The following is a 27,839-nucleotide window of genomic DNA, read 5'->3' as shown; positions in this document are numbered from 1 at the left end:
ATTGCTAAAAACATAACAAGAGTTAATCGTTTTCTTCAAAATCTTTATTTGTTCAGTCAACAACAACAAACAAAACCATGATAAAAGGTGCTGGAGCACAATGCCCCCTCTACATTTGTGGCTGCCCGCTTATACATGCCTGTCTAGACCCGCCCTGACCCGCGACCCTCGTGCGGATAAGCTGCTCTGATAATAATGGATGGATGGATTTCAAAGTCCACAAAGTTAAAAAAAAAGAAAAAGAACCTCACAAGGACAACAGAATCCATGAGCATGTCACATTGGCAGGACCTCAGGCTGTTTCACTTTGAAAGATTCACGTGCTAGGCAATTTCCTCGGAGGGTCATATGCCTGGTCACACGAGATGCTATGGTGATGCGGCCAGCGTTTTATTTTTTTCAAAACATCTTTAAATATTTGTGCACATCAGGCGGCATGGCGCACTAGTGGTTAGGACATCAGCCTCACAGTTCTGAGTTCCAGGTTTGACTCATGCTGTGTCGTGTGGGGCTTTGTGCGGGTTTTAAGATAAGAAACCCTTTATTAGTCTCGCAATGGAGAAATTCCCATTTCACAGCAGCAAAGTTATGAAAGGAAGAAGTAGAACAACAAAATATAGGAGCTGCTGGAAATCTTTGGGGATGTTGACTTCCCCCGGCACACGATTGGGTAATTGAAAATGCGAATTAAGGGGTGTTGAAGTTTTGTGCTCAAGTGCCACATTTTATTTTTAAAATGAAAAGACGGCGGTGCACTGTCCACAAAGTTCCTCAAGATTTGTGCTACGTTCAAAGAATAACCATCACGTTGAGATTTGATATTCCATGTGGACATGACTAAAATGAGATTGGCCAGACAACAGTTTATCTGTAAAAGAAGCTGGATCAACAACAATAATCACAGGCATACCCATCCGCTGTGGTACCACTGCTGCCCACAGCTGCTGCATGTCACAAAGGTCATCGCCTGGTCGTCAGGGCTTCCACGCCGCACCCACGCTGGCAGGAAGAGGGCCCCGCGGTTCACCTGCGTCACCCTGCAGTCTGAATTGCCGCAGCACTCGCAGCGGAGTCGCCGCGTCTCAGTCCCCTCGACCCTGAGAGGAAGCTGCCGCTCGCTGACTCCACGAGAAGAGTATTCTGCCCTCAGTTGCTGGAGCTCGGCGCAGGCCATCTCTTCCACTGACATGCGGGCGAAGGCCTCCGGCGTCAGGGACCCGCTCATCAGGCCCAGGTGCAGATGTCCGTTTTTAGGATTCTTCAAGTTGGCTACTTTACTTCTCACACAGGCTTTGTATTTGACTTGATTGCATTTGTGGATGCGGCGGATGCGCTGCTCAACCTGTGTGGCCAGCACCGTGGCCTTGTCCACGTCGTGCGGTTCAGGGCGGAGGGAAGAGACGAGGAGCTGAACACATTTGGATCTCAGAGAGGCGGTGGCGTCATCCGAGGGATCCTCCCCAGCCAATGAAGAGTAAGAGGCCTCTTGCTCTGCAGGAGCACGACTCAAGTTTCCTGCCATTCAGTGGCGGGAAGTAACAAAGTAATACTTTGTTAATATTATAGTAATACTTTGTTAATGTACTGCAGTAGACATTTCAGGTATCTGCACTTCACATGACTGATAAAAGTTTTAGTTTTTCTTCTCGAGTCTTTTTCTTAGACATAAATCTGTACTTCTGGTAAGTACAGAGATTGAGTCGAGACCGGTACTTTTCCAACCCTGGGGAATTCTATTCATGTGAAGCCTCTACCATCCTGCCCGCTTTACACCTCCATCAGAGTTGCTTTCAAGGAGCCTGTATAGAACTTTGGTGATGTCCGAGTTCTCAAGGTGCTCCCCTGCGGTGACGTCGCACCTGTTAAGATCACAGAGAAGGTCAGTATGTCATTATAAATTCGGGTCTGTGAGCAATTTCTCAGTGTGCTGAATCCTGGACTTGGGCATATTTGCACAACTGCATACATTTGAACATTAGCACTTGATTTGTACACACTGAAAATCCTGAACTGAAAGGTGTATATTCTGCGGGGGGGGGGGGGGGGGTCCTCTAGTTATTGCAGTTTGCACCAGGGTGTGGCGTTCATCAGGAATTTCGGGACAATGTCCTGATTTTCCAAAAGGGCTGGTAAATTTCTGGGCCAGTCCGGGTGCATCACTGCTCTTAAACAAATAATATATGGACATCAAAGCCGAAGTATGCCTTTGTTTTGTAGTTGTTGCCGGCAGCGTGTTGAGCCGCAACGTCTGACTTTAAGATATCCTTTATTTGTCTCATTTGATTCAGCTTCCATTGTAGTTGTTAAATGGGCAAGCACTACTGATTTTGAAGGCCATGGGCAAATTAAACTGACATGGTCACACATTAAGTCTGAAATTGAATAGATTCCATCCAAGAGAAACATTATGGAAGTAAGATTAAGAGAATAGACTGTTGGGATTATATTAAAACAAATTCAAAGGACAAATGCTGGCAAATAAAATTTAACTGTGGGTCAGTGCTTTAAAAATAAGGATTTTGTGTGCATATGTGCATTTAGACGTGTTTGTGTGTGCGACTACCTGAACTCCTTCGCGCATATAGCAGAACAACAAAACGTGTTATGTCCGCAGCCATGTTGAATACAAATGAGCGCTGCATAAATTGGCCGCAAGGTGGTGCTGTCGACCCTCCGTGAAAGGAAATCGACGAGCTCAGATTCTTCTTCCTCTCTAAGCTTTGATTGGCCAAGAGCCTTTAAGGGCACTTTCCGTCATCTACTGGCGTGTAAAGGATGAATCACGCCATACACATTTCAAATAATCCATCCATTTTCTTCCGGGGCGGGGTCGGGATAAATAATATAATACAAATAAAATTGTCAAATCGATGTGACCAAATCTATTTTAAGATACTTTTCCTCAAAGTTTGCTTTCGGGTACAAGACTGCATGCTTGTCTTGCAACTACAAAGTATACGAGTCTCTCAGACATAGTTAATTTTCACAGCAGAAACCAGGAAGAGGTGATTGTGTGGGCCCTCCAGGGATTAATCAAGTGTTTAATAAAGGGAAACTATTACCATTAAAATAATGAAATGCAAATAATTTTAATGTCAAATTCTGCTGTCACAATTGAGCAGTGGTTGCAAATTGAGAGGTATATATATATATATATATGGATGATAAAATAATGTGAACAGTGTTTAGTCCAGTTCGTAACATGCATAATAGTGATTGTAAGTATGTAACATTTGTGACGTTATTGCACCAGAAAATGCACCCCATATGTTCAATATAAGTGAATCAAGGTTTTTAGTTAAATCAGCTCCAGAGTGAAATGCTCTCTCCAGATGTTTTTGTAACGCATACAATGAAGATCAGAGGAGCTATTATGTAACCTGAAGTATGACATCACCGTCCACATTTTATATTAGGAGGAAGGTCTTTGGATTTATGCAGAAAAAGCCCCTGAGGGGAAACTGGCGGCATGTCTCTTCATTAAATATGCTCCAAGCTGCAGCTTTTAAAAACCCACACTGAAGCTTTTTGCTGCAGTAATAGTGAACTGTTCTCCCCTAATGCAAGCACTCTAATAGATACAGGAATATTCGTAGGTCTGTCTCCTGGTTGATGTGAAGAAGGCAGTTTGTGAAGGGTCACTTATGAAAGGCGGAGCCACCATCAGCCTTTCGTGAGGACACAGGTCAAGACGAAAAATCCATAAATTCATCCATAAAGCAGCACAAAGACTCACCTCCACACGGCCTCCCTATTGGTGACTGGAATTCTGCTCGGATCTTATCAAATGATTTCACTGCAGGCCCTTGAGCGTTCCTGCTGTGTGGGAATGGAATTTTACCAGCTTGCGGCCTGTCATAATGGTCTGGCTCCAAGAGGTGGCGCTCTCTGTACTGTTGTGACTGCTTTTGGAGTCCTGCTGTAGCATTTCCTGTTTTTGTCGTACCCACCCCTTCAGCAGACTCGTCACACAGAGAGAGAGAGAAAAAATAACAAAAAAGACTCTCATAAAAGTAGAAGTCCTGACTCAACTCTCTCCCTTACGTAGAAGTAAGCAAGTACAGACTCTCAAATGTATTTGTTTCTAAATACATCATACATGTTCGCAGATCATTGCTGGTGCTGCTGAGCTCGGACCAGAGATGGGCAACTTAAATGTTGGAGGGGGCCGCAATTTTTCATCAGTGCTACTGGGGGCGACATTGGACCACACACACTCCCTAACTGACTGTATGACCAAAATGTTTTTTTTTTTAATATGGTCAAAATACGTGCATACGTGCAAAATACGCCCTCTTCATAATGGATTTCAATTTTGATAATACATTTTTCAGAGCATGTTTAAACCCAACAGCAATGGGTTTGAGGCAAAAACCAAAATTACCACATACTGTATTTTTTCTTCCAGTGTAAAGGGCTCTCTTTCATAAAAATTACCATTCAAGGATGGCACAAACTGCTGAACAAGAAACCAACATTAAGTGCAAGAACTCTTTTTTTGTTTTGTTTTGATTTTTTCACAAAAAAACAAATTATTATTAAAAGATTGGGTTGATTCTCTTGTTCCATTGGGTTGCCTCTCTCGCTTCATATTAGTACACTTTCGCGCAGACTCTCATTCCTCTCCATACCTCCTCCAGGACCCATTTGGCTCCACATTTTGCGAAAGGGGAGAAAAGTCCCAACAGTTTCGATATACAGTACTTTGCTCAATAAAAATGTGGCTATTGTAAACATGCTGTAGTGTGCGCCAAACAATGTCACAGCTAAAAACGTTGTAAGCAGTCCATAGCGGGTTGACGTAATGAACATTAAATCACATAAAAAGGCTAGAGAGTGCAAATGGATGAGAAAGCTGGCGGAGCTGTTTTAACAGGCTGTCCACTCAAAGGCGCCATCTTTGAACCTCTCATGATGTGAAAACATTTAGACAACATGAAGACACACACACACACACACATGCAACCTTATACACATTAGGAGTGCACGTGACTAAAAGGTAGCCATAATGACTGATGATGCTGTTCAACAGAGGAAAGCATTGTCTTTTCAGTGAGTGCAAAATGGAGGTTCACGTTGAAGCTGAGCCTAATGTCATTTGACATTCGTGTTTGTGTGTGTGTCTGTGTGCGCGTGCGTGTGTGTCGCCGCTCGCCCACTCATCACCGAGGCACAGACACCATGACCTTGAGTGTGATCCCACATGACGGAAGGAACTCTTTTTCCTGTATTTCGGCCCTGAAGGTTGATCTGTTTTGACTGACGCCCCTGTCGTGTTTCGTTGGTTCCCACTTTGAGGGTGTGATCAGCTCGACATTGTCATGGTCACGCCACAGCCCCACAGCCGGGAAGCAACTTAACACGCACACATGCCACAAGCACCAGTGGCTGTTGAAAATTGAGTTGGAGCAGTCCAGATGTTGGCTGGTGGTGCAAGATGCGAAGATGTGGCGGAGCGATGGAGCGTTGTTTAGTTGTTGAATTTCTTCCTATACAAATAGTTATTGACATAACCAGATCTAATGTTCTCTCAATAATTCTGCCCCCCCTCCACCCAGTTTGTGTTTTGCCACAAAACTGCATATGAAAACATATAAGTGCTCGTCAAATTGGCGTGTAAAAAAAAATCAACATATTTTAAATGATTTTTCTCTGTTTTGTACAATTAAGCAAAGAGTAAAAGACAGATAATGGAAAAAAGGTCAGATGTTATGCCTGCAGTTCCTAAATTTATCGGTGTATTCGCTGTTTCATGAAGTGGTCAATGCACTCCACATCAAAGCACGCCAGAGAGTTTTCTGATTTGAGGACGCCATTGACTTCAAGCCAAACACGGCGCAGTTGTTTAATGTATGCCCTCATACGAAGTTGTAAACTGCAGTGAGCACACACAGTTAAGCATTTACCTTTCTATAAGCAATGAAGGTGGTTTCGTGTGTTGGGCTGCCCCCACTGAACATGCAGCTTGGTTGTGTGACCTGTTTCAAATCTCCTTCTGTGTCTTCAGCCGCTTCCACTCTGGTCATTTCCGCCGTATGATTAAGTTTGAATTCCAGACGTCCCAGAGTTCAAATTCCTTGAACCTGCAATGTGAGACGACGTGTTTAAGACTATGAGGTGGCATAACTAGAGGTGGCATAACTATTCACACCCTGTACTTACCGTAATTAGAAGTACAGGTACAGTAAAAAAGACTACTAAATGTAGAAGTACTGATAATTAAACATTAAAAAAAGGAAACCTGGCAAATCGACTTAACATAGTTCCCCACCACCGTCTCACATTTACGTCACTGGCTACTCATCATTGCCAACTCTGCAAGTCAGAGTGCTAAGTGACAAGAAATAAAAATGCAAGAAAGGCGCAGCAGGATGGGGAGATTTAATGTGAGATCGCATCCGCTCCTAATGTTGATGCACGTCCTTGCAAATTCCATCTTGGTCATGTGGCAAATCATCAGGAGCAGACTGAAAAAGCAAATCACCTCCTCTCCTTTGCAATGTCTGGCTAATCAATAATAAACACACACGTAGGCACGTCTGCAAACTGAGACAAATTCGTTCTTTGTTTTACATACTTGGCCAATGAAGATGATTCTGATTCTGATATAACAGTACTCACGGGCACAAATGTTTCAGACGCTATGGAAAACGACTAATAATACAGCTTCTTACTGAGTCCCTTCCAGTTGTAGTCGAAGAAGAAGTACAGTTATATCCTGCTCAGTTGTTTCAATATTGGGCTGATAGCGGCCTTATTTCAAAGTAGCGGGTACTTCTGAATGCTGCCGATACCAGTCAGTGATACTGAAGGCAAAAAGAAAAATCCTCCTCACCAGTATTTGACTCTACACTGCGGCAGTTTGGCACCTTGGCGAATCATCATGTGTGCGAAAGAAAAGGTCTTTTTTTTCACAATGACCTGAATTTGTGCCAACTGAAAAGTACCTGTGGTATCGCCACTCCGTATTGGTGAGTACTTCAAAGTGAAGAGCACTAACTTTGTAATGCATTTAAAATATATATATAGTTCAATGAGTGAACCTGATGCTCACAGAACAGTTTCAGCCTTCTCTGTGGAGGATCAAAATCTGGATGGGATCAAACTCAAGCTCAAGCAGGAAGATCAGAAGACAGCACGCAGATCAGTCTCTTTTTTTGCACAGATTGAAGTCTATTGGATTTGGCGGAGATGCGCCATACTACTTTCTCACCGACGACACAGGACGGGATGATGGTTGGATGCCTGATCCTGAAGTGAAGAGGAAGCACCTGGCAGAAGGTCCACGTCGCGCTCCTTGCAGCTCGCACGTCGGCTGTGAATTCCCATTTTGGGGCATTTGCTGCACTTCGAAACACGAGCAGCTCCTCACGTTTCACTGTGTGTATGCTGACAGTGAGCGCAGTGAGACACATGGCAGCTGTGACCGGGGGTGAAAACAGCATGGAGGGTCACGAGCGCGCTGCTGGTGTTATGTAACTGCAACTGTATGAAAGAAAAGAAAGAGAGAATGATGTCATGTGTTTTGTTTTTTTTGTTTTTTTTCTTGTCACTACATTTGGTTTCGGTCAAATTTGACCTATTTATTGGCAAGAACAATACCTCAAATGTCACTTATTCACACTGAAATGTGATTTGAAAATGTGGAAATATTTCAAGCTGTCATTCTTCTGTAGGCTTGGTCCAAGGTTTGCATACACTTTGACTGTTTTGGGTCAAATACAGTACTGGCATCCATCCATTGCTCAAAGCACTATAACATGGTCACCTAGAGGCTATTTGTTAACCGGTATCTTTACGTGCACAGGCCAAGATCTGAATCCCAAACATCAGAATTATGAGGCAGAGGTGCAAACCACCCAAACCCCATACTGCCATCCTACTAAACAAGCAACAGTAAACACAACAGACACTTCTTATCTATGCCGCACTAGCGGTTAGTCAGAAATAGCCGCCCCCGCTGTTATCAAGCACAGGTCACGCTTCCTGTCTTTTTGCCACTTCAGCTCGCGCCGGGGAATTCTGGGTAAAGTCTGGAGGTAGTACCACTCCCCACCCACACCCCCAATCACTCAGGAAGGCAATGCTCCCACTTCCTCCTTGGCAAGGGATGCATGCAAAGTGGAGATGCAGGAGGTCAGGTTTCTATCTGAGATTTTGCTCCAAGTGATCTGTGATCTCCTGCTTTGCCGTATTTTTTTAACAGTGTACATGTAGTACTTACTGCAGGGATGAGCAACTTAAATGCTGGAGGGCGCCACAAATTTTCATCAGTGCTACTGGGGGGGCAAATAAGACCACGCACTTCCGAATCAGATATATGGCAAAAATACTATCTTAAATGTGGACAAAATGCATGCACACAATGTAATACTTTTTGACAATACATTTTCCAATACTTCTATGCGGGTGGTCCGGTGGTCCAGTGGTTAGCACGTTACGCCCAAGCCTGTGTGGATTTTCTCCGGTTTCCTCCCACATTCCAAAAACATACGTGGCAGGTTAATGGAACACTCTAAATTGTCTGTGAGTGTGAGCGTGGATGGTTGTTCGTCTGTGTGTGCCCTGCAATTGGCTGGCAACCGGTTCAAGGTGTCCCCCGTCTATTGCCTGAAGACGGTTGCGATAGGCTCCAGCACCCCCGCGACCCTTGTGAGGAGAAAGCGGATCGGAAAATGGATGGATGGATGTATACTTCTATTTTAAGGTCCACTATCCAAACCCAACAAAGGCTTTGAAGCAACAACAAAATAATAAAATTACCATCCATCCCACCATCCATCCATGGCACAAAACTACTGAACACAAAACCAACATTTAGGGCAGTACAAGTCCCAGTGTCTGACAGGTCTTCCATCTAGTGGTGATTTCTGGTATTACAATATAAAACTCCAGTTGATATTTGCATATTTGTTGTTTGGCACCAGCAGATTTGCATACATTTTCAAATTTTAGAGTTATGCCCTGTTTTCCGGGATTTTTTAAAATTTAACTTCCCCAGTTAACTGCAAGCATGTTTTGGGGCTGTTAGCCAATAAAAAAAACAAAGCAGATTGTTAATTGGCTGCCTGCAAACAGCTCTCAAAACACTGCATCAGCATGAAAAAAAACCCCTGCATGGTTCACACACCCTGAACACAGAGGGAAGGTATGTCCAATAAACCCACTTTATGGCATGGTGTGCTCTGAAGAATATTGTAATAAAGCTGTGGTATTAATTAAGTGTTAAAAGGAGCAGTTTGGGTCCGTCCTCGCCACAGCAAACAACCCTCCCACATTCCTGAAACAATGACGACTGCACCAAAATGAGGGATTCTTGAGCTCAGGACCAAACAGCAAAGGGGGAAAAAAAACCCAAACAACTCAATGTGGTAACATGGCGTCCTTGTCATGGGCAGCTTATCTGTCAGGTTACAGTGCAACAGAGGAAGGGACAGCCCACATTCTTTAGCACTGACCTCATGCAGGAACACGATGATGCAGTCTTCAAAACCCAAAAAAGGGTACATGTGCAATTGCACTTTCAGCTCGCTCTCTCTCTCTTTCTCTCTCTCATTCTCATTATTATTTATTTTTTTAACAGAAAAACAAATAGCTTGCAGCCCAGCATGTAGTGTTCATGAACATGTCGAAGAAACCCCCCGAGGAGAGCTCATGCATCTTCTTCACCTGCCATGGTTCATTCATCAAATCCCCAGCCTGCACGCATGCACACACCAAGAATAACCAACAAAGGCTTCTAATGAGCAGGAATGTCCACAGATCAGTTGGACAGCTGCCACAGCGGGGGGACCTCCTGGTGGTGCCCTCACAAAGATTCCCCCACTTCACTTCAAAGCCCCAACAGTGGCCAGACTCGCATTCTCCAGTGGTGGCATGTAACAAAGAACAAATCCTTATTTATTGTACTGATGTAGATGATATAGCTTCAATATTTGTTGCTTTGATGACTTTTTAATTTTACTCAGGTAATTGTACTTTCCACTCCTTACTTTGTCAAAGTAGGCTTGTTAATTTTTCAACCTCCACTGATGACATCATGGAATAAATGGAGAGGGAAAAGTCAACCACAGTTGAGATTTTCGTTGACTGATAAATTGAAAGTTGGTGACTGATGAGGGAGGACAAGGAACACTAACAATGACGTCAGAGAAGCAAGAAATTTAGTATCCATTGAGAAGAAAAATTTTCGATTTCAAAATTGGGTATTAATTGTGCCAATCAATAACCGACAAGCTTCTGGTCTTCAGAAATTCTGTCTAATCTAAAAAAAAAAAAAAACACATATACGGGTAAATAAAACATTTGAGTTGTTATCCTTGCTAATTTAGCATTTTCAGTTCACAAAAAGAAAAAAGCTAATACTAGCAAGCTTGTTTCCCTCTACGTACTGTAAGTAAGTTAATTAAAAATGGGAAACTTTGTGCAGACTGCAGAGAGAGTTTTTTTTCTTCTGTTGTGCCAAGTTATCAAAACATGTATTATTCTCAATGCCTCTATGGCCTTTTTTGCAAGGATTGTTTGATGAATACTGAGGCCTAAAGTGATCCATTGCAAGTGCATCTTAGGTCAGCCTAAAAACACACATTTCTCAATTATCTGGAATTTAAAAAAACAAAAAACATACAGCTAAGGTGTAGTTCTTCAGCTAACCATTTGCTGATTTTTCATTTTTTGTTCGTCAACTCACAATGTTAGCAAAGCTTAGGGAACACATTGTTCAGTTAACATAAAAGCCTGAGCTGCATTTACAAGTTATCAAAAGGATTAAAATTCATTTTTACTTTTGTACTTAAATGGCGCCCCCTGAGTGGCTGCCTCTCCAGCAGCGCATCCACAATCTTGCTGCTGTAGACTGTAAATTTCCCCAGTGTGGGACAAATAAAGGATATCTTAAGTCTACACTTTTTTTCCAACCAAAGATATTGGTTTTTAAACACAGTTTTACTTAAGTACAGTGTATAGGTACTTTAACTGCCCTGCTTTCTCTTAACAGCACCGTCACTGTGGCAAGTGTATCTGCCTACCGAATGTACAGTACACATGACGTGCCTGCTGACATAAGTGGAGCAGGAGCAATTGACTGAATCCCATTTGTTGTGGTGGCCTGGCTCTGATGTCTGAGGAATGCACAACAGCACACATTGGCTCATGTCAGGAATGTTCACAATTTCAGCTTGGTCCACCTCCTGTGTGTGTGTGTGTGCGTGCGTGCGTGCGTGCGTGTGTGTGTGTGCGCGAGATTTTGAGAGCACTACTGTAGTGCCGAAAAACAGAGGGAAAAGTGTGTGTCTGTTTCTGGTTGGATGCAGGGATTACATAAAGCGACACCTGATTGGCTCCTTTTAAGCATGACAACATGGCACATCCTGGTGGATTATGGGTAATAATATTGGGAGGCTGCAGTGAGGACGGGCTGTCTGTTTTTCAGCCTCCATGGGCTCCATCGATATTAATACTCTTGCTAAATACCACAGCCCAGCTTCTGATTTACAACTAAGCTGTGTTTGTGTACCCAACTTCAACATGAACGCCCTTCAGGGAAAATATGATTTTGGGTTATTTTCATGAGAAAGGTTGTTGTATATTTACTACACAAGCCCAGCCCTGACACGACAGGTTAGAGTTTCTTCACTGGAGCCAAAACACAACAAATTCATGAGCTTGTTGAAAGAAGAGGGCCCTGGCATTTTTTCAGTTATCTTAAATGATGTCAGCTATCAATGGCACATGCCTGGTGAAACACAAGCTGTGAGTGAGGCCAAACCATCTCCCTTGAGTCTGAGGCACGTGCACTGATTGGCGCGTTTCTGGCTCAGCCATCGATTCCCGGAGCCATCTGCCACATTACGGCTCAGAAGTTAGTTTCCGTGACAACGCAGTGTCGATAAATGACACATTTTATTTAAGTCTGCGATCTGTTCTCGGATGTTATGTCCACTTGCAGTCTCTGTTAGGGAAAGCGATTTTGACTGCCCGTTCTCCAGTTCCCATGAAAGCAGCAGTCTTGTCTGCAAGGGGTTTTGTTTTTCATCTGACCTTTTTGCTCATGCTTTAACCCTGAGCTTTCAATTCCTCCATGTGGTAATAATAACAATGATAATAATACATTTGATTTGAAAGCGCTTTTCACAGTACTCAGACATGTTACAAAAAGAATTAAGAAAGGCAGGATAAAATAATACAGTTCAAAGGAAAAATATACCCACATTTTGAAATACACAAATGTCAGAAAAGAAAAACAAAGTGAGAAATGAGTAACAAAGATGAAAAGATGTTAAAAACATTGCGTAGCAGGTGAGTTTTGAGTAATGGTTTGAAGGATTGGAGGTCAGTACAGTTGCGAATGTGTTGAGGGTTCCCCAGGGTGGGGGCAGAGACCGAGAAGGCTCGATCCTCCCAGGTTTTGTGGTTGTTCATGAGGATGGTGAGGAGGTTTGCATTTGAGAGAGGTAGCAGGGGGACTGATTGTGAAGGGCTTGAGAGGTGAGAAGGAGAAGTTTAAATTGAATGTGCTGGGGAACGAGGAGCCAGTGGAGGTTTTTAAGGACGGGGGTGATGTGATCACGAGTGCGGGTGTGTGGAAAGGCGGGCGGCGGCATTCTGGATGTCCTGTAATTTATTGAGGAGTTTGGAGGTTGTACCGTAGAGGATGCTTTTGCAGTAGTCACGGCGGGGAGGTGATGAAGGCGTGGATGAGGGTTTGGGTGGTAGTGAAAGAAAGTGAGGAGCAGAAGCGAGCGATGTTCTTGAGGGGGGTAGAGAGGTGGTGGTCCATCATGATGGCCAGGTGGTAGAAGATGTTGAGGTTAATGCTGGATGGTGAGACCGGTGGAGCAGACCAAGTCCAGAGTGTGGGTGGGGAAGTTGACATGTTGAGTCAAGTTTAGGCGGTCCTGAAGAAGAAGAATTAGAGAGGCATGGTTGCAGTTGGATACGGATCCGATATGGAGGTTGAAGTCGCCAAGGAGCAGAGTGGAAGGTGAGATGGGTGAGAGCTGTGTGACAAATCAGAGAAGTCGGAGACAAATGATGGGTTGATCTTGGAGGGCCGGGGTGTGCGGTAAATCACAGCAATGACCGGGGAGAAGAGACCAGGGAATTTGATGGTGATGTGTTTGAATGACTGAGTGGGTGAGTTGGACATGGTGTTGATTTTAAACTCTGTTTTATGGTCTGAGGCCACCCCACAACCTCGGCCAGTGAAAGAGTGTACGGCTGCTTTAGCCCGCAGACATTCACATGCCATGCCAGCTGTAAGTGTGTCGCGCGCACACACGTGCGCAGACACACACGCACACACACACACACACACACACACACACACACACGCACGCACGCACACACACACACACACACACACACACACACACACACACACACACACACTAAAACTGATGTGTTTTTATGCTGCATAAAAGGGCCTATATGAGGTACTGTAGTGCTCTTTGTTCTATTGTGTGTCGACATACTGGAGCTGTCCAGTCAAAATAAATAATGGGCATCAGATCAAGGCTCGGAGGTTTCTGTACCTAAAATTTAGCAGATTAGACTCATGGATACTTCCTGGAAAAGTAGGCTGAGAGAACTGTGATTTTTTTTTATGTGTTTCAAAATATCTATACCTTTTTTACTTTCATAGCAATTGTGACATGTCATTCTGATTCTGTAACAATACAGTGCTCCCCTTGCTATATCGTGTTTCGTTCGGCCTTTACTCAATGAATAGAAAAAAAACCCCCCAAAACATAATGACGTATGTAGAAGCTGCTTTAAGAAAGACCCACTAGCTTAATGCTAACATAGAAAGGAAAATAAAATGGACATGCTAAAAATCATTAGCAATAATCGTGTTTTTACAAGCCTTTCGGGAACAGATACTTGAACACAAATGGTGGACCAACACATGTAGACAGATATAACATATAACGAGTGGATTTTCACCTATTGCATGTGAGTCTGGAACATCCATCCATCCATTTTCCGAACCGCTTGATCCTCACTAGGGTCGCGGGGGGTGCTGGAGCCTATCCCAGTCGTCTTCGGGCAGTAGGCGGGGACACCCTGAATCAGTTGCCAGCCAATCGCAGGGCACACAGAGACGAACAACCATTCACGCCCACACTCACACCTAGGGACAATTTAGAGCGTCCAATCAGCCTGCCATGCATGTTTTTGGAATGTGGGAGGAAACCGGAACACCCGGAGAAAACCCACGCAGGCCCGGGGAGAACATGCAAACTCCACACAGGGAGGCCGGAGCTGGAATTGAACCCGGTACATCCGCACTGTGAAGCCGACGTGCTAACCACTGGACTACCGGGCCGCCCAGTCTGGAACATGTTGCCTGCAATTAATGGTGGTTCACTGTATATTGATTATTGCATAGTTGACTTATCGTACACGCAACTCAGAAATAGAAAATGAATGGATGGAGGTCACCATTCAATTCCCATATTGTACAGAAGCCAAGGCGTGGTCTTTTCATTTGAAATGTACAAACTGCAAAGTAATCCAGGCCGCATGTTCTCGATTGGTTGCATGTTCTCGATTGGCCGGCACAGGCTTGCTTTTTTGCTTTCAGTAAAGTGACATGTTTGTGTGAGTGTGTGGCCAGGATGGGAGTCAGTGTCACATAAATACTGCTAATTCCAAGCGTAAGTTCTTACAAGCGCAGGAAGCAAGCAACAACAACTAAAAGATGGCCTTGAGATTGCTAAATGAACCCATCTATGTGAGAACTTCTCAGTTGTGTACTATAAAGACTGGTCTAATTTGACTACCCACATAAATATACACAGACCCAGCACCGGCCAGACAGGACCTTCACAACAATGTAAAGTATCTCCATTGTATTAACATTTTAGTCACAGCAGACTAATCTGTCTGTGTTTGAATATTATAGTCTGTTATGACTACTATAGTAGTCATGTGCATCTTCTAAGAGCCTGTTTTGTTTCGTTTATCTTGCTTTTTTTTTGTCTGAGGCCAGTCAGTGAAATCAATTTATAACACTTATTTTACAGTGACTGTAATTGTATTGTGCACTTTATTTTCTGTGGATATAATGGCACTATGGACCATATACAGCTCTGGAAAAACAAAAAAGATCAGGGGGAAAAAAAAACGGGATCATTTTTTGTCTTTCAGCCGATGCTTTCCTGCAAATAAATCCTCACAATGACAATATTTGTATTTAGAATTCCTGAGTGAAGTTGTGCGCAGGATTCCAAACAAAAAATGTCTTTCACTCAAACATGTACTGCAACTGTAAATTGCGAAATCAGAGAAGCTGATCATCTTTGCATGTTTTGTATACTGTACACACATAAAGTGCAATTTCGAAATACCTTTGTTTTTTTCAGGTGGAACGCATACATTTCAGCTTGAGAATTTTTACCGCCAGGTATTACACATGGGCATTTACAGCACTTCTGAAACTGTTACACTGACAGATCAACACTCATTTGCTGTCAGCGATACGCATTAGCACATCCCTCTTACTAAAACCAACATGGAAAACACCACAAGGTTTTTTTCTTTAGCTTGACATCGCTCTACAGTGACATCGATTCACAAATCCATTTTGCAGCGTTGTCCTGTCAACGAGCCATTTGATTCTCTTCTAATGGCTCCGGCTTGTGCGTCTGGCGGATGGAGGAATGCACTTTACAAACATCAGCCCATTGTTTCCCCATCGGGTGCTGCTTGGGACAACAATGTGGGGAAACTTGTGCTTGGACTCCACCAACTATCTAATCTCATCACCTTGTTAGTCTGATGGAATGTAAATCGCTTCAGGCCACATCCCTTCTGCCCGGTTTCGACACATTCTCCATTCGACGGATTTCTCCATTGTGAGACTAATCAAGGTTTTCTTATCTTTTCTTATTCCCTCAGCCTCATGAAGAGCAGGACATCAACATTGAGATCAATATTTTAATGATAAGTGCTTTCTGCCATTATCTACTAAAAAGCTAACCTATTCACTGTTTAATACGAAAGTATTGCTCTGGTAGAAGTTGAAGTGAGGAGAGAAGCCATTTTGTGGCATCCAAATGCAATAATAATTCTGTTTAGGGGTGGGGCATCAATAACTTGAGTACTTCAGCTATTCGCGGCAAGACTTGGCCCAGATCCGCCGCGAATACCCGTGGAACACTATCCAACGTTTACAGGTGAATTACATTTGACCTCTAAATTGTCTCAAACTGTTGAGGTACTTTTGGCACAACTTGCTCTTCTCAGACTGTAAAATTTACAAGCCATACATTTGACCAAGATTACCCACTTTGATGCCTTTCTGTGACTCCTCCAGTCTCTCTGTATTATTTTTGCAACCTGCTGTTGAGGCTTTCATCTCAGTGGTCACTTCCTTTCAGGAAAATCCTGTTTGATTGTTTCTTAGGTCCCGTCTTGGTCTCAGAATGTCAGAATGTGAATAGCATGACGAAGGGCACTCTTAAAATACCAAATCTAATTCAACCAGGAAATGTATTGGCCTATTCGTGGATCGTAACCCTGTTGCAAATTTTTCTGTTTGTCCAAAAAGTACTGAAACAGTAAACAGTGGGATATTAAAAAGTTTCCAGAAAGTCAAATTAAGTTCACCTTTAGTGGTCATAGTTCATTTTGGCTTCGTCCTGAAATTTCAACCATTGTGTGAATCGTGTCTGTCCAATTACCTCTTGTTGGAGCATATGCATATCTGACATGGTGACATGCCTCCCAGTGCACATGCCAAGTTGTCATACACCGAAAAGACAAAGAAAGCGAGGAGGGCGTGCTGTGTCAAGCATCAGGCTTCTAATGATGAGGAAGGAATCTCAAAATCAATTTTGAGGAACACAGTCGCGTCACTGTCAGAACCGCTGCCACTTCTCTTCGCATCCAAAAAGAGAAGCACAACAGCGGCTCAAAATTCGAGGAAGCTATGCGTGCAAAGTGAACTGAGAACATGCTGCTCCTCTACATATCCATTTCCTTTGATGTCAAGCTAAAGACCAGCAATATACCATGGAGACCGTTTGCAGGACCGGCGACTGGAATGGAAACAAAACATCAGGAATTTGGCCTCAGTTAAAAGCCAAAGGTATCAAAACACTTTGAAGCAAATCAGGACCACACATGTGCGCAGAAACACACTGGAGCTGTGTGACGCAAGAGTTTAGGAGATTTGTGATGGAAAGAGAGCAATTGTTTCTGGGAACTTGCCCTGCTGACCTTTGAGACAGAGAAGCGGGTAGAACGAGGGGGTGTGGATTCTTTTTTGGGATAGTCACAACCATTCTTTTGTAAGCGGTCAACTTTCTCCAGCTTCTCCTCTGCCATAACTCTAACAAGAGGGTCAAAAAATGGTCATATCGATGTGGAGTGTGGACAAATGCCTGCTGATTCCCTATATTGTGATTTAATGTAGTTTTTTTTTTTTTTTTTTTTTTTACCCGACCGCCATCGCTAGTTCACCTCTATGCTTTGAAAACTGGCAGGAATTCTCAAGTCCCTACCCGGCGGACATTCCCTCCCCTCCCACATCAGATATCCCGCCTACGTACAGCAAAGTCCGAGCAACATTCGAATGTTGATGCGTTGCGTAAGAAGTGGGATGAAACCCCCCTTGCCAACATAAACAGAGCCTTTATTCCTGAGGCTTGTATTACTCATCCACGTCACGATTTGCTTCACTTTAAGTGGTACAACGAATGATTGCTGTGGGACAAGTAATAATGGTTGATTGACATTTAGCTGAATGTCTCCTGCGGAGCAAAAGAAAAAAAATGTGGATTTTTGTTTTGTTTTTTTTGTTTTTCAATCTATACTTTGTACCTGGTGTGTCAGAAAGCATCAAACAAAAAGCACTTACAAAGGCAAACTACAGGAGAACACCGAGTATACACAAACGAAATATCAAAATTCCAATAACGTGAAACCAAAGATCAAGATCGCCAAAAAGGAATAGCGAAAATACAAAGTTCTACGACAAAATGAGAGCTACTCTCAAAGGAAGTTATCGAGAGATCTAAAATACAACACTTGAAGCACAACACCAAGCAAGGTCAATAGAGTGCTCTCTTTAAGCAAGCCTGGCTTGTTTATAACAGCCCTCCAATATGGCCGCCGGTAGTGCATTGTGGGTAATTGCTAAAAGGACAGAGCCCTCTATAATCTGACAGAGACTTGCCCACATGGCAGTCCTGAAAGTCTTGGCAGGACTCGATGGGGAAACGTGGAACAGGTGAGCCTGCTGGAGGGAAACGGCCGTCACTCCAGCTGGAGCTGAACCACAATCAAAACAAGCAGAAAATGACATCCATGAGTCGGCCTGTGCACACTCATTACATTCGTTCTTGTCACAGCAGCCGTCTTGGCGCCATGCCCGTGCTGGGGTACAAAATGGCGCGCTGGAACAATTGTGGCGTGGGGGACTCCTTCGCCAGATTTCCAGACAAAGATGCCGTGTTGAAGCCGAACCTCTCCTTCAGTCCAATTTGAATTGGGATGCTGCAGATGGAGGGGCGGCGAGGGAATGTCGGCACACGTCAGCCTGAACCCTTTATATAAGGTGGGGAGGGGGGGGGGGGCTCAGTGTACAAAAAGACACAGAGACCGTCTGTCTTCAGTTGCAAAAACAGCGGGGCATTCAGGCATGTGCGACTCTTTTCACCAAGTGACAGTTGAAATCTTTTCAGCCTTTGTCCCGACTTGTGACACTAGTTGTGAATTTATCATAAGCGCAACAAAGCGTGAATGCTTCAAGTTGCCACATTGTCGTGACCTCTTCCCATTTGGACTCTTTTCCACTGGCCACTGCCTGCAAAGCTCTGCGATTCATTCATCTAAACTTCAGGATAAGATGTGAGCAACATCACTTTTGATCCTCCCATGAAGGAAATTTGGCCAAAAAGAGGCAAAACTTTGAACCCTAAAAGAGGAAGCGCCATTATTTCCTTCTACAGCTGCAGAAATAGTCCTGCAGTTTTTGTTCCTGGCAGGGAGCAATGAAGCTCAAATGCTTCGCCACTGCATGGTCTTAACCCTGGAGAACCCAAGAACCCTTTTCGTCTTTGGAAAATGACGAATTATACATTAAATGACTGCTATATGTTCACCGAACACCAAAATATACAGTACGTTTTTTCAAAAATGTAATGCTTTAATCCTAATTTACGATTAGGGCCAAACTTGACCCTTTGGGATTTAAGGGTAGCATTTGAGTAGCGAATTTATAGGGGCCAAATTTGACCCCGTGGGTTCTCCAGGGTTAAATTGCTTTTTGTCAGGTATCAGCATCAGTTTTTCTAATGACTTTTTACTTCATTCTCTCTTCATTTTAAAACACATACTTCGACTTGTAGGTTCAAATTAGCTAATTAAGTTTTTCAATATGACAGAAAGAGATCCTAAAATATAGAGTTGCCCGAAACCCATAGCGGCTTAACTTGCTGTAACTCATTGTTGAGATGAATACTCAAGTGCGCACGCAGCAATGTGAACTTGAGACTTCCATTTCAGTCTGGTTATCTTTACTATTTGGGTGATGCCGTAGAGTCCTGTGAGTCACAGAAGTCACAAGTACCATAACACTGATTCATTGGAATGAATAAATAACTTGACCCGGAACATGTGGGGCTATAAAAATTCCACTTCAGCTTTCTTTTTGTACTAATTCAGGGGTCGGCGACCCAAAATGTTGAAAGAGCCATAAAGGACAAAAAAAAAAAAAAAAAATATGTCTGGAGCCCCAAAAAATAAAAGCCTTCTATAAAACTTACAATGAAGGAAAAACATGCTGTATGTACGTAGGAGACCGGACCGTCTCAGAATTGTTTGTGATTCATTCCTTTGTTGTGTGTTCAAACAAACAAACGCCCCCATAGAATTTATTTTGTGATTTCCCCGCTTGATTTGTTCGTTTTGGTGCATTGTTTTCGCTTTTCTTAGTGTCAGTGGAGTGATCATGAATTTCCGTTTTTCAGAGGCTGTCTTTGAACGCCTCTCGAGTTGAACGAGAAAAGAGAAGGCACGGTGTCGGACGCAGACGTGCCTGTGTTTGTCGAGACTGTTAAAAGCATAAATAAAGTGTACGTTTTAAAAAACCAACACCACAGCTCTCCTTTTTCGGAGCTGCAACATGTATCTATATCTATTTGAGCTATATTAGCCTACTATCAAAATCTTTTTCCACTTTTAAACATTTTTTATAAAGCTCCAGGGAGCCACTAGATGTCGCTAAAGAGTTGCCGACCCCCGTACTAATTGAACGAACACACTGTGATTGGCTGGGAACTAGTTCAGGGTGTCCCCCGCCTACTGCCCGAAGACAGCTGGGATAGGCGGATCAGAAAATGGATGAACACATTAATTAACATGCGCCGAATGCTGTTTATCGTTTTAGTCCGGTCACAATGGTAAACTTGTCTATTTGTTGTCATGGAGATAGCATACTAGATTAAATGGGAGTCGCGGTAACGTTCAACTTTTTCTTTTTCCTTTTTTTAATTCTGCTCCTTCACCAAGAAGTGAAACGCGTGACATTTGAAAAATGTACAACTAATTCTGAAACATTGTTAAGAATGTGCTGTCCTGAAACAGCGTCAGAGGAAGTCCAGCCAAACTTCTCCTTTTGAACAAAGAAAACACGTGAAAAGACTTTTGATCATGTAAAAATGTTCCTGGTGTAAATGCAGTGGCAGGCCCTATATTTGGTACCTGAGCCTTCAATGGGGTCTCACTTGACTTAATCCACTTTTCACGATACAACGGTAGAAATCATCAATACCATACAGACAGTGCCATATAGATCTACTGGAGCAGTTCACAATCAACATATATCTAATAACATGAAAACATAATAAAGTAGAGACTCTTCCCTTTCAAGGTGTCAAAATAACAGCATGAATAAAAGTTACAAAATAAAGTTAAATAACACAAAGTGTAGTCACTGATGACGTAGTGCTTTCACTTCCTCTTCAAAGATTCGTGTAGATGAATGGTATCTGTCATTTATCTGGTATTGTTTGTTTGTTTGTTTGTTTGTTTGTTTATTGAACATAAAACATATATACAGTAATAATTTGACAGAAAATAAGGTAGATAAAAAAAGTAAAAAGAAAGAAATCAATCTTCATTCAACACAGTTATTATGTTCAAGGGAGTAGGAAGAAGTAAAAAACTTATCTAGTCCTACCCCGTTATGTGATTGTATCTAATAAATCATTTTTATATCAATCAGAAAAGTAAGAAGAAAGAAGTCTCCATTAAGGCTCATACTTTACCCTTAACCGTGATATTTTTACAACTTTTGGTTTGTATCGGGATTATATACTTCCACACCCTGACACTCTTGTGTCAATTTTCTCTTGTATTCATAATGGATATTTATATACCTTTCTATATTTATCAACTTAGTTCTGATTTATCATTATATTTAATGTTTTGAATTTATCATTTTAACTCTGATTGATGTAGGTTGTTTGTACTATTTTTTTGAATTTGTTTTTGAACTCAGCAAGCGATTTACTCATTTTCAGGTCCATTTCGAGATTATTCCACAGATTAACACCTTTGATAGATACACTTCTTTGCTTGATGTTTGTTCTTGTTTTGAGTTTTTTGAATAGGTTGGTACCTCTTAAATCATAGGTGCTTTCTCGAATTTCGAAAAACTTCTGAATGTTTTGGCAGAGCAGGTTATTGTGTGCTTTGTACATTAATTGGGCGATTTTAAAGTCAACCAGGTCATAAAATTTCATCGTATTTAATTTGATAAATAGTGGATTTGTGGGTTCCGTATATTTTGATCTATTAATAATTCGAATTGCTTTTTTTTGTAGGTTGAGAATAGGGAGTGTGCTTGTTTTGCAGGCATTTCCCCATATTTCCACACAGTAGGTCATATATGGTAATAATAATGAAGTGTATAATGTGTACAAAGATCTCTTATTTAGCACTTCCTTGGTTTTGTAGAGGATCCCTACGGTTTTGGCTATTTTTCTTTTTACGTTATCGATATGTGGCTTCCAACATAGTTTTGAGTCTATTACTAATCCGAGAAACTTGGTTTCATACGCTCTTTCTATCTCAATTGAGTTTACCATAATTTTAGCTTGGTGTTTGATTGGTCTTGTGCCAAAAACAATTAACTTCGATTTTTTCAGGTTAAGTGACAATTTATTTCTGTCGAACCAGTTTTTTAATTTGTTTAATTCGTTTTCTACGGTTGTCAGGAGCTGTTTCAGATTTATTCCAGAACAGTAGAAAGTTGTATCATCAGCAAATAGGACACATTTAAATTGTTTTGAGACCTTGCAGATATCATTTATATATAAGATGAATAGTTTTGGACCAAGCACTGACCCCTGAGGAACTCCGTGAGTGATTTTTAGTTGATTCGTTTTTTTATTGTTGAGTTGCACGTACTGATATCTGTTTTCTAAATAACTTTTTATCCATTTATAAGCTACACCTCTAATGCCATATCTTTCTAGTTTTTTCAATAATATACTGTGATCTATTGTGTCAAAAGCTTTTTTTAGATCTAGGAAAACCCCAACAGTAAATTCTTTGTTGTCTATATTAGTGGCTATTGCTTCCACAAACTCCATAACTGCCATTGAGGTGGTCCGCTTTTCCCTGAAGCCATATTGATTCTCACTTAACAGCGCATGCTTTTGTATAAAGCTATCAAGTCTGCGAGAAAATAGTTTTTCTAATATTTTTGAAAATTGTGGTAGTAGTGATATTGGTCTATAATTTGTAAACCGATGTCTTTCTCCACTTTTATAGATTGGAATAACTTTAGCAATTTTCATTTTTGATGGAAAGATACCAGCTTTGAATGACAGGTTGCATATGTGCGTGAAAGGTCGCACTACATATTCTATAATCTGCTTTATTATTGTCATGTCAATATTAAAGCAATCAGTTGACTTTTTATTTTTAAAAGTTTTTATAATATTTGATACTTCTTCTTGTTTTACAGCAGTAAGGAACATCGTGGAGGAGTTTTTTTCTACATATCTATCTATTTCAAACAAGTTTGTTGGATCAGGAATTTGTTTTGCTAGGTTACTGCCGATGTTGACAAAATACTCATTAAATTCAGTTGCTATTTCTGCAGTTTTTTCCAAAATAGTATTTTTGCCTTTGATAAAATACTCTGGATAATCCATTTTTTTAGGACTATTTCTGATTACTTGGTTAAGTATCTTCCATATTTCTTGTGTGTTACTTTTGTTCTGCTCTAATAGTGCATGATAATGATCTCTTTTACTGGTTCTTATAATATTTACTAGTTTATTTTTATAGGTCTTATATTTTTTTTCTGCTTCTTCAGTTCTCAATTTTAAAAACAATTTATATAAATTGTTTTTCTTTTTACATGCGTTTTCTATGCCTTTCGTTATCCATGGCTTACTTGGGTCTTTATACTTTTTGGAGACTTTAGTTAATGGAAAATGTTTATCATATAAGGAGATTATGGTAGACTGAAATACTTCAAACGCTGTATTTGGGTCTTCGTTTGAATAGACCTCGGTCCAGTTTTGTTTTTCTAGGTCTTGCTTAAAGGCGTCGGTGGAGCGTTGGGTTCTTAGTCTTATTTCTGTTATGTGAGTTGTTGATTTAGCTTTTCTATCAAAATAATTATGAAAAACTGCAAAAACAGGTAGGTGGTCACTTATGTCATTAATGAGAAGTCCACTTTCCATTTTATGGTCAATCTTATTTATAAATATGTTATCTATTAATGTGGCCGTGTCAACTGTTATTCTGCTAGGTTTCAGGATTACTGGGAAAAAGCTGTTGCTGTACATAGTATTTATGAAGTCGGTTGTTTTTTTGTGTCCATTTGGGTTTAATAAGTCAATGTTAAAGTCACCACATATTATTCGTGTTTTCTTATCGTTGTTGTAACTGAGCATATCTGTTAGTTTTTTATTGAATGTGTCAATACATGATCCTGGTGTCCTATAGATGCAACTTATGATGATATTTGATGCCTTTTTATTATGTATTTCAATGGTTAGACATTCCATTAGGTTTTCTATTGTGTTTGTCAATCTCTCGATTTTACTGCATTTAAGTGCTTTGTCTACATATATTGCAACCCCCCCTCCTTTTTTGTTTTCCCTATTAGTTGCAAACATTTCATAACCTTCTATTTCCATTTCAGTTGTTTTATCTTCATCAAGCCAAGTTTCTGATATGGCAATTATTTTGAATTTATTGAATTTAGTCAGGTATTCTTTGATTTTTGTGAAGTTTTTATAGAGACTTCTACTGTTTAAGTGTATTACTGAAAGTGCATTTTCCAATTTTATATTAGTGTTGAATTGTTCATCCAGGTAATAGTCAGAGTTTGTTACCCTTTGTTTGTTCTGGAAGAAGTTGTTGTCTGGGTCCAAATTGTTCTCGGGATCGAATGGCTTATAGTCAATATCTTCAAAGGGTTGGAAGTCCATGTTTTTGGGATGTGAATTTCCCGCTCCCACGCGGTCGTCGCTGGCTCCCTCGCGGTCGTCGTTGGTTCTCTCGCTGTCGTCGCTCGCTCTCTCGCCGTCATCACTGGCTCCCTCGCGGTTGCTGGCTGGACGTCTCCTGGGTCCCTCGTGGTCGCTGGCTCCCTTGCGGTCGTCGCCGACTCCCTCACGCTCGCTGGCTGGCTGCCTCCTGGCTCTCTCACGCGCGCTGGCTGGTTGTCTCCCGGCTCCCTCAGGCTCGCTGTCTCCCGGCTCCCTCGCGGTCACTGGCTCCCCTGCTGTCGTCGCTGGTTTCCTCTCGGTCGTCTCTGGCTCCCTCGCGGTGGTCGCTGGCTGGTTGTCTCCCGGCTTCCTCGCGGTCGCTGGCTTCCCTGCAGTCGTCGCTGGCTTCCTCGCGGTCATCACTGGCCCCCTCACGGTCGGTCGTCGCTGGCTCCCTCGCGGTCGGTCGGTCTTGAAAAAGTTATTGTCCGGGTCCAAGTTGTTCTCAGGGTCAAATGTCTTGTGGTCAGTAGGGTTGGAAGTCATCAAAGGGTTGGACGGGTCATCAAAGGGTTCGAAGTCCATGTTTTTGGTATGTGAATTTCCTGCTTCAGTAGGGTCAGAGTTTTTATCTTCGGGTGGTGAATAATTCTCAGTATGCTGCTTGATGGTGTTGAACTCGAGCCTGTTGTGTTGGAGTACTGGTGCGGGGGTGGACGATAAGTTTGTCATGTCTTAAGTAGGCAGTTTCCCCTCTGTCACGTGCAGCTTTTAATTTTGGGAGGAGCTCTTTTCTTTTTTGTCGTACGGCATCTGTAAAGTCTTCGTTGATGTAGATGTTGGAGCCTTTTAAGTATTTTGCTTTTTGTAGGATCCTTGATCTGTCCTTGTATTTGAGAAATTTCACCACAACTGGCCTCGGACGAGGTCTTCCAGGTTCTTGTCTTCCTGTGCGGTGAGCTCTCTCCACCTCAATTTGCCCCTGTATCAGCAGCTTCTCCTTGAGGATTTTTTGAACTTTTTCCTCTGTTTCAGTCCACGTTTCTCCCGGTTTTTCCTCAATTCCATCAATTACCAAGTTGTTGGTATGGTATCTAATTTTATTTTCTAATGAAAGTGGAACCCCGGTTACTGTTAGTGGAATTAATAAATGTCTGATTTTCATGTTTAGTACTTTGTATGCAGCTCTGGCTGTTTGTAAAGTGATCTATAATAAAGTTCTGAGTTGATGAACCCGTTCCAGAAATTCTGACTGAAACCGAATCGTACCCAAGACGGTCTGTACTGCAATATCAAGACAAGTTGGGCAACATTTGCGTAACATCCTATCAAAAGCCAGGCCTTCAAAATAAAAGCACAGTAGTCTCATTCACCGCTCTATTTGGCTTTATTTTGGCTAATTTAGCAGTCCCACTCAAACTATTCTGTGATTTTTCATTTATTGGATGTGACTGTTAATAAGCCACTCTATTGCCCAATAAAGTGTGGTGAAACTGTGTTATTATTATTAGTAGTAGTAGTAGTACTAACAATAATAATAATAATATTAATAAGCTTTTATTTTGAAGGTCTGAGTGTGACAGAGCAGGGTTATTGCCTTGAGTTGCTAAAACTAGATCGTAAAATATGCCTTGCCATCTATTAAACAACTTGGGAAATGTTTCTCATCAACATGCAAGCATTAGGAGAGATGAATGGCCAAGTCAAGCATTTTTTTAACAAACCTTATTGACAAAAATTAGAGCACTCCCATTTGCGATTCAGACCTTTCTGCATCACCTTGAGAAGTTTACCACCCAGCCTTCTCTGATCCTCGCCTATCTTCTGTGATGCTGCTGTTCGCTGTCAAACCGGCAATCAACTGGTGGCCAATGCTAGCTAATCTGCTGCTAATATGGTGCCTAAGTGTCATGGTGTTTGGACTGCATCTTTTCAGCTTGTGGTTATTTCAGCTCGACAGAAGAAAATGCACAAGAAGGGTTCACTGTACTCCACATCCTATTAGGCATGATAACATTTATGTTTTGACAAAGTGGGAAATGGGAGGGTTGTCAACAACCCTATTGAGTTCCCTCAGACAAAAAAACATGGGGGCCAGGATTCAGAATCTGTTGTGATGTCCTTGACTATCAAGCCAAACACAGCCCTCCCCCATCCCATTACAGTAATCCTGCAAATCAGGGGTGTCAAACTAACTTTTGTCGTGGGCCACATTGTTGTTTTGGTTTCCCTATGAGCGTCGTCATGACTGTGAAACCAAATAAATGTATGATTGCCTCATATTATACATGCACAACAATTTGATGAATGACAATTTTTGAAATAACAGGCCAGTTAAAAGAGTTTGTTCAAATATTATTTCATTTCTTTTAAATGGGGGATTGGTAACAGAAGAAAATATATCTCAACATTTTTGAAAGTAAAGACAATTTGCAATTTTGATATTTTCGTAAGGAACTTGAAGTCAATACCGATATGCTTTCTTGGGCCACATAAAATGATGTGGCGGGCCGGATCGGGACCCCGGGCCTTGAATTTCACCCCCGTGGAGCTGATCAAAAGATGACTCATTTAAGTAGAGGGGGAAGACTGCGTCCAATGTGTGCATTTTACATCACAACATTGCACAATGATGCTTTTGAGCATCCGTGCGAGTTTCAAGGCATACACTTCATACACAGAGAGCGGTTAAATCAGGAGCCCTATGGGGTGAGGCTATGGTGAAGGGGATGTAACTCAAAACATTCCCCTAACCTCTTGTATTTTCATGTATTAACATGAATTGATAAACAGTTAAAAAAAAAAACATCCTGCAACCTATGGAAAAAAAAGGTTGAATCTCCATGTATCTCCATCAGACTCTCGTTCTTTTGACCAAATTGTGAAATTTGTAAAAGTAAATTTACAATTGCTTCAAGCTTGATCCTCACACAGAGCTTCTGAACTGTTTTGTGTTGTACACTGAACATCCGCCGATTCACTATTCAGGAATTCACCGATGCCTGTTTTCCTCTTTAGGGTCTCGACACTACAAGAGAGCCCAGGCCAATAGGGAAGCAGTAATTGGTGATAAGGAACTAAGTTGAAGTGACACATCTCACCAAAGAGACCAACATTTTTGTTTTTTGGGGAGGAGCTACATTTAGCCTGGGTTGTGAGTTAGTCTTTGCTGCATGTATATGGGAACTTTTCGGTGCATTTTAAAAAATCTAATCATCTGTAATGCACTCCCTATTCATATTGAATGTCGTTTAGCTCGCTGTTAACTGGGGTGCACAAGAGGAGCAGTACACTTTACAAGTTGGCAGCGCGTTCTAAGAATCAGTATGATTCTGCAATTAGAGGTCTGTTCAACAAGCGTTTGCATAATAAAAATGT

General features: G+C 41.9%; 1 protein-coding gene across 3 annotated transcripts; it reads right to left on the bottom strand.

Moving 5' to 3' along the window:
- Positions 1-26: 26 nt before the first annotated feature.
- tceanc (transcription elongation factor A N-terminal and central domain containing) lies at positions 27-7,459 on the bottom strand. Of its 3 annotated transcripts, XM_086117382.1 has the most exons (3): positions 7,214-7,459; positions 5,907-6,083; positions 27-1,859 (listed from the first exon to the last, which is right to left on the bottom strand). In XM_086117382.1, the coding sequence occupies exon 3, from the start codon at positions 1,520-1,522 to the stop codon at positions 899-901; it is 624 nt and encodes a 207-aa protein (XP_085973508.1). In that variant the 5' UTR covers positions 1,523-1,859; positions 5,907-6,083; positions 7,214-7,459; the 3' UTR covers positions 27-898. The 3 variants fall into 3 exon arrangements, with proteins under 3 accessions (XP_085973508.1, XP_085973525.1, XP_085973516.1); XM_086117399.1 differs by lacking the exons at positions 5,907-6,083; positions 7,214-7,459 and adding an exon at positions 3,737-5,885; XM_086117390.1 differs by lacking the exons at positions 5,907-6,083; positions 7,214-7,459 and adding an exon at positions 2,564-3,726.
- Between the last annotated feature and the right edge of the window lie 20,380 nt (positions 7,460-27,839).

This window comes from Hippocampus guttulatus, chromosome 1 (assembly GCF_054856545.1).
Source record: "Hippocampus guttulatus isolate MCC_2025c chromosome 1, RoL_Hgut_1.0, whole genome shotgun sequence".
In the NCBI taxonomy this organism is placed as follows: domain Eukaryota; kingdom Metazoa; phylum Chordata; class Actinopteri; order Syngnathiformes; family Syngnathidae; genus Hippocampus; species Hippocampus guttulatus.
The sequence above is the reverse complement of the archived record's forward strand: the minus strand, read 5'-3'. Positions and strand labels throughout refer to the sequence as shown.